The sequence below is a fragment of the Silene latifolia genome, chromosome 10 (assembly GCF_048544455.1).
Source record: "Silene latifolia isolate original U9 population chromosome 10, ASM4854445v1, whole genome shotgun sequence".
Classification (NCBI taxonomy): Eukaryota; Viridiplantae; Streptophyta; class Magnoliopsida; order Caryophyllales; family Caryophyllaceae; genus Silene; species Silene latifolia.
In genome coordinates, this window is record NC_133535.1 from 12,287,735 (window position 1) to 12,294,584 (window position 6,850).

At 35.9% G+C, this 6,850-nt stretch overlaps 1 protein-coding gene across 1 annotated transcript; it reads left to right on the forward strand.

The window, feature by feature from the left end:
* The first annotated feature begins 1,005 nt into the window (after positions 1–1,005).
* LOC141605135 (shaggy-related protein kinase theta-like) lies at positions 1,006–6,850 on the forward strand. Its single transcript, XM_074423795.1, has 12 exons — positions 1,006–1,413; positions 3,101–3,193; positions 3,650–3,709; positions 3,802–4,074; positions 4,210–4,284; positions 4,431–4,487; positions 4,570–4,710; positions 5,141–5,191; positions 5,298–5,393; positions 5,507–5,590; positions 6,013–6,115; positions 6,366–6,850. Exons 1-12 carry the CDS (start codon positions 1,354–1,356, stop codon positions 6,425–6,427), a joined length of 1,155 nt encoding a protein of 384 aa, XP_074279896.1. The 5' UTR covers positions 1,006–1,353; the 3' UTR covers positions 6,428–6,850.

The window sequence follows — 6,850 nt, forward strand, 5'->3', positions numbered from 1 at the left end:
TTATCCATTTAACTCATTTTTTCTAAAACAAATATATTGTAAAAACAACATACACAAGAGATAATAAACTCTTATTCCATCTACCTATATAAAGTAATATTTGTCCGTGTTAAACTTCGACATGTATGACCGTCTTAAAATGAATTATTGTGTAAATCCGTATTACATGAAACCAATAAGTCTTCTTTATACGTTTTAACATTAAAACGTGTAAAGTACCATCCCAACCGACACCTGTGCATATATAAAACAAATAAGGAGTATATTTCTTTTTGCTATACATTCTACTTTTATTTAATTAAAGCCTCTTGTTTGTGACGGACACTATCCGTTACAAGCGGAAGATGGATAATATCCCTCTTAAAATAAAACAAATGGGAGGGTAAGTGAGGGGAAATGAAACACCTATAGATGATGACACTTGCATTTTGTAAGAGAGATACTATCTGTCTTAAGCTACGGGATACCTGTCTTAAATAAGAATTTGTGTTATTTAATTCCAATATTGCTCTGTTTGGCAAAACTACTACCGAAAAGGTAAATTTGAAACATGAAAAGGTAAAAAATGAAAAGCGAATCAAAACCAAAAAGAATCGATAAGGTAAATTTGAAAAGGAGGAGCTGATAAGTTAACTGATTATATAAAAATGTGTTTGGCAAACTAGCTGAAAAATTAGTTGATTTTGGTAAAATGACGTAAAAGGATATGAAAATTATTTAATATTATAGAATAAAGGGGTACCAAATGGAAAATAAGTCATTTCAGGTACCTGATTTCTCAAATACTATCTGAGTTAGCATTTTATTTCAGGTACCTTATTTGACTAAATAAGGTATTTGCCAAACACTTGTAAAAAAATCAGGCAGCTGAAATTTTGGTTAAATAAACTACTTTGATCAAATAAGTTACCTGAAATGTCGTGTCAAACGGAACCTTAATCAATCTTACCCCTTGCGACGGATATACCCGTCTTAAAATTTGGGACAGAAAACAAGTGCACAAACATTGAGGCAGGCCATGATTGGAGTCTCATGCCACACTTGATCTCTGACAATTTGACCGCACATTTTCTAGAGAGAGAAACCTCTCTGCCTGCATTATTCATTCTCTAGAGAGAGAAATTCAATACATTTTTTATTTTATTTTTCTTTGAATAATTTATTTATCTCTCTTCTTTGTTCCTCTCCAAATAATTGAAGAGGAGAGAGGTTAATTGATTGTTTGATTGATTGATTTCTCTCTCCTTTTCTCTCTCTTCTTAATCTCTGTTTTTTATTTTTCTGGGTTGATTGAATTTTTGGGGAGAAATTAATTGATTGATCGATCGAAATTAGGGTTAATTAGAGGCGGCGATGAATGTTATGCGTCGTCTCAAAAGTATTGGTTCTGCACGACCTTCTGTTTCTGATCCTGTATGTTTTTTTTCTAATTAATTGAGTTTTTTGTTTTTTGTTTTTGTGATTTTGAAAATATGAGCTAAATGGTAGATGTTAATGGTTTCAACCGTCTTAATCATTTGTTTACTTTTTTATACGTTGTAAATTTATCGTAATTAAACGTAAACAAATGACTCAGACCGAGGCGTATATTATATGAGTTGGGGTATTTTGGGTAGATGTTATTTTTGTTGAAGATTTTATTGGAGATTAATGTTGAAAAGGGTTAGATTTTGTTTCTTAATTGGGGAGTTTTCAGCTTCATTTTGGTATGTATCGTTGTCAGATTTTGTGTTTAAATGTATGTTTGGATAATTGTTTAGGTTTATTGCTGGTACGAACGTGTTCTAATTCATTTGTTTACCTTTGATAAACGGTCGTCACAAAGAATAAAATAGTTAACCAAATGTTTGGTATGGAGGGAATATACTATACTTACAAGTTATTGTGAATATGTAATTGGATAATATTGTGTATTGATTATTGACATTTCTTTGAGGTTAAAAAAATGACTGTAAAATGTCAAGGGAATGTACAATGTTTAGGGACTAGGTATATGGTAAATATGGATCATACAATTACAAAAAAAACTAGAATTCTTCAAGGATTGAGCTCAAATGAGGGAGACATTATGGAAAAAAGTCTTGAGTATGATCGATCTTCATGATTTTAGCAGCTAAGCTAGCTAACTACTGCACCACTGTAGTATTATGTAGAGTATAAGGTTCCAGGTTGAACAAGATCTAAAGTAATCCTTTTGGGCGTTGATGATCAGATTACTTGTCAAATCTTTGCTTAAGCGACGATTGAAAAATGTTTCATGGATTGGTGAACCATTGTTGGTAACTTGGCGAGTGCATTGACACTTTGCTTGCTGTAAGGAACGAGATTCTAATGAGGGAATTTAAAAGGATGCTGAAGGAGTACTCTTTTGTCGTGATTCTGTCCGCTCATTCTTCTGTCTGAGATGAGAATATATTGTTGCTGAAGTGGGCCATACCTGTTTCACAGCAACATTGGGCACATTATCTTGCGGGATATTTAAACTGGATTCTTAAGGAATTAGAGAAGTCTCTTGGGTACTCTTAAACCTGCAAAGAATCGTGATCTTTTGGTGCGTTTGTTGTTGAACTGCGGAGAAGACTATATAGTTTTTATAATTCCAATATAAGGCAATTGTTCGAATGATTAGTGTATTGTAGAAGTGGAGCAGGATGCATCTTTTACTTTTAAAATGGCTGCACATATGACGTAAATTCTACTGATAGGATTCAGAAAGCTAATTCTAATAGGTTGTTGAGGAAATACATGGGATGAAAATCCAGGATAATATCTCAGATTGCCATGGCGACATGGTGAAATTTGAAGGCATGAGGGTTACATGGGCAGAAACGCGGATATTCTGTAGATCTTACCTTGAATTGTTGAAGCACCTATTTGTACTCAGTTTTCATAGGGAGCAAATGCATATCAACAATTTGATTCAGATAATGACTTTTGGGTTTGTTAATAACAGTTGCCTAGCTGACACTTGGCAGGGAGCAAATGCATATATTCTGAATCATTTTATGAATGTTTTTCAGCTTTCTGATTTCTCTGTTCATATTTACTCGCGTTTAATGGGAAAACAATAGACTTACCCTTATCTTATGCAACTGATTAGGAGATGGAGGCCACGTTTGTGAGTGGAAATGGCACTGAGACAGGCCAAATTATTACTACAACAATTGGTGGTAGAAATGGGGTGCCTAAGCAGGTGACTCCACTTACCATCTTTAGTTGTCCTTTTTTCATGTTTCCATATTTAGTATTTCATCGAGATGTAAGGATTGACTTGGCACCGATTGCAGAACTGCATTTAGCCCATACTGCAATTGTGATATATTTGTTTCATCAAATTTCCCTGCGCAGCATGCCTTGATTGACGCTTCTCGTCTATGTTACTTTAACACTTTACCTTTGTCTCTTAGTTGCATTGATTGACCTTCGACATGATACGACACAACCGTCAACATTTTATTTTTTAGTCCAGAATACTTGCTACTTTTTCACAAAATAGCGACTTCCAGCCAAGTAGGAGTAACAAAACTAATCGTAAATTTTATGTACGACGCTTATCTAGCCTCCTGGTTCATCTCTACTTCCTTCTCCGAGTTCTTAAATGAGGTTTTATATATATTTTAACTCAACAGTTTACGCCTCTGTATTTCAGACAGTTTCTTACATGGCAGAACGTGTGGTTGGCACTGGTTCCTTTGGAGTAGTTTTTCAGGTAATTGACTCAATGGCTTCAAGGCTTCGTCTCTAATTTTATGCGATTGAGCAGATGCTTAATGATTAATGTTCTTTTCCCTTTACACTCAGGCTAAGTGCTTGGAAAGTGGTGACCAAGTTGCAATTAAAAAGGTCTTGCAAGATAAGCGATACAAGAACAGGGAACTCCAGATCATGCACTTATTAGAGAATCCCAATGTTGTCCAATTAAAGCACTGTTTCTATTCGACAACAGAAAAAGATGAGGTGTACCTTAATCTTGTCCTGGAATATGTTCCCGAAACTATCTACCGAGTTGTGAAGCACTATAACAAGATGAATCAGCATATGCCGATAATTTATGTGCAATTATATACCTACCAGGTGAGATTTTGGCTACTAGCTAATGTTTTGATTTCTGCTTTTGTCTTATGTTCTATTAAAATCATGTTTCTGGTTACCTGGTAATAATTTAAGCTAGTAATTTTTTGTTATGTTTTTTTTTTTTCTTTTTCCTAGATTTGTCGTGCATTAAATTACATTCACAATGTTATTGGTGTGTGCCATCGTGACATCAAGCCTCAAAATATACTGGTGAGTGTTCTAAACGTTTTCGTACTTGAATTAGAGTGTTGTCACTGTTGTGTAATATTTAACTTGTTTTTGGTTATTTTTATTGTCACTGGATAATCCTTCTGCGTGTAATGCAAACTATTTTTTTCGTTGATATGGATCTACAGGTTAATCCACACACACATCAAGTAAAACTCTGCGATTTTGGGAGTGCAAAGATGTTGGTATGTCCTTTTTGCCTTGGAGCTAAGAGAACCTTCATGGTCATGTTTGATTTGTGTTTGATTTGAACTGAAAGTACTGCAGGTTCCTGGTGAACCGAACATTTCTTACATTTGCTCTCGGTATTATCGTGCACCCGAACTGATATTTGGAGCTACGGAGTATACAACTGCAATAGACATGTGGTCTGTTGGTTGTGTTATGGCTGAGCTTCTACATGGACAGGTTGTTTTTGTAGTTTGTTTGCAATTCCACTTCAAATTTGATGTATAATTTGCATTTGTGGTTAATCTCGGTCTTGCAAACGGAATCATTTTTGTTACATACTTCCCTCTATACCTTTGCTCCTCTTTCTGTTAGGTAGCATATTTTTTTTCTTCCAAATGAGTGATTGATTTATTTCATTAACGGGCTAGTGAAAATGTGAAATGTATTTTCATGTTATGCAAATATTGGTTGAGGCTCATGAGCTTATCAGCCTAGCTAGTGCACAGTGGTTGCTCCTCTAGTTCTCAGGGTTTGTCTTGTGTTTGAGTCTTATCAGTTGTTGTCCTCTCTGTTAATGGGACTCTTGCCATCAAACCCTCCTCTCTAATGATTCTGGCTAATTGTATGTGGAGTTTCGCATTTTTAATGGGTTTTAAATCTTGTGCAGCCATTATTTCCAGGTGAAAGTGGTGTCGATCAATTGGTGGAGATTATAAAGGTGAATCTTCTAATATCTCAATTCGACAATCACGTGAAATTGTGAATCTTGGTGCATTTCGGCCTTGCAATTTGGTTTACTTCATATTTTTGCTGTGATATGCCAGATTCTAGGAACTCCAACCAGAGAAGAGATAAGGTGCATGAATCCAAATTACAGCGAATTTAAGTTTCCTCAAATCAAGGCTCATCCTTGGCATAAGGTTTTGTTATTGGTCCCTTATTCTCGTCAATTATAGAGTGCTTTGTGTTCCTTATTATCCTTGCATTTTGTCTCTGCTCTCTAAGCTACTGATTCCAGTATACTCTTATTCAGGTGTTTCATAAGAGGATGCCCCCTGAAGCTGTGGACCTGGTATCACGGCTGCTTCAGTATTCTCCAAATCTCCGTTGCACAGCTGTGAGAATCGTTTCTTTGTTTTTCATCTAATGCATAGATTCAGATTATTAGTTATTATGAGTATGTTTTGATGTCATGTTTTGACCAGTCCATCTCCTTATGTGGAAGGTCTTACACACGAGTACACAGACTTCCGTGGTTGGCATTCTGTCGTTTATTGATTTGAGACTAATTGTTGACACATTAGTACATAAGTTTGTTTATTGTCTGGCGGAGTGAGATTCTCGTTGTCACTCTTTCTTTTCTCGGGTGTTCCCATCCATCTAATTTCAAACATCCACAAAAATTGAGTTTAAATAATATCCCGGTGGCATTTTTTGTGTTTGTTTTGTGCCTGCCGTTGGTAATATTTATTTTTACTTCCTTTCCCGTTTATTTCCCTCGTTCAAAAGCTTCTAATCTTCCTTCACTCATGCTTTCAGCTGGAGGCTTGTGCCCATCATTTCTTTGATGATCTTAGGGAACCTAATGTATGCTTGCCTAATGGCAAACCCCTTCCTCCTCTGTTCGACTTTTCACCTCCAGGTATGCAGTACTTTCTTTGAGTTTTTTTCCCGTGATATTTTGTTTTGGTTTTTCGTGATCGTGGTTTGAAAAATACTTTTGAAAAGATTATGGAACTTACATCATCAGGTTCTAGCGAAAAACATTCACAAAATAATACGGAGTACTTCATAACATATCCTCGAGTGCGTGAAATCTAAACGAGTATCTGTAAATATGAAAATGATACGTCTGGTCCTTCACATTCTCAACTGACCGCCTTGTGTTGCAGAGCTAGCGCATGCGACACCTGAACTACGTGCACGTCTTATTCCTGAGCATGTGAAGAAGTGATTATAATATCAAAATCAGTGGCTTCAAATCTAGGAATTGCACATTTTTTCCCCTCCGGTTTTGCCTAGCTGTCCAGGAGCCCCGGAATTTTGCCGTGTTTGCTTCAGAAAATTGTCCCCATTGTTCTTGTATTATGCGGACTTGCAGAAACGACAATTGATGGCGTTTCCAACTGAAGATGGCTTTTCTTTCAAAATGTATGTAACTGAGAACATATGGTTATAAAGTTACCATGGTTCTCGATTGTTGGTGAATTGTCGTGTGCAATGTCTGTACATCTAACCTTGTAATCTATGGGTGTCAAAACACTTCGAGGAGACTATCTACTCTTTTGCCATTACTAGGCTGATTGTTGCGCGTCTTCTCACAAATCCTTCACGTTCTGTTGTATTCGAGAAATTTAAGTTGTAATTTTTTCTTTTA

Bases quoted from the DNA above. Each gene is read 5' to 3' on its own strand.
- LOC141605135 (XM_074423795.1), top strand. From the start codon at position 1,354: ATGAATGTTATGCGTCGTCTCAAAAGTATTGGTTCTGCACGACCTTCT. The intron at 3,710-3,801 runs GTAATTGACTCA...CTTTACACTCAG, and splicing joins CCTTTGGAGTAGTTTTTCAG to GCTAAGTGCTTGGAAAGTGG. The intron at 6,116-6,365 runs GTATGCAGTACT...CTTGTGTTGCAG, and splicing joins GTTCGACTTTTCACCTCCAG to AGCTAGCGCATGCGACACCT.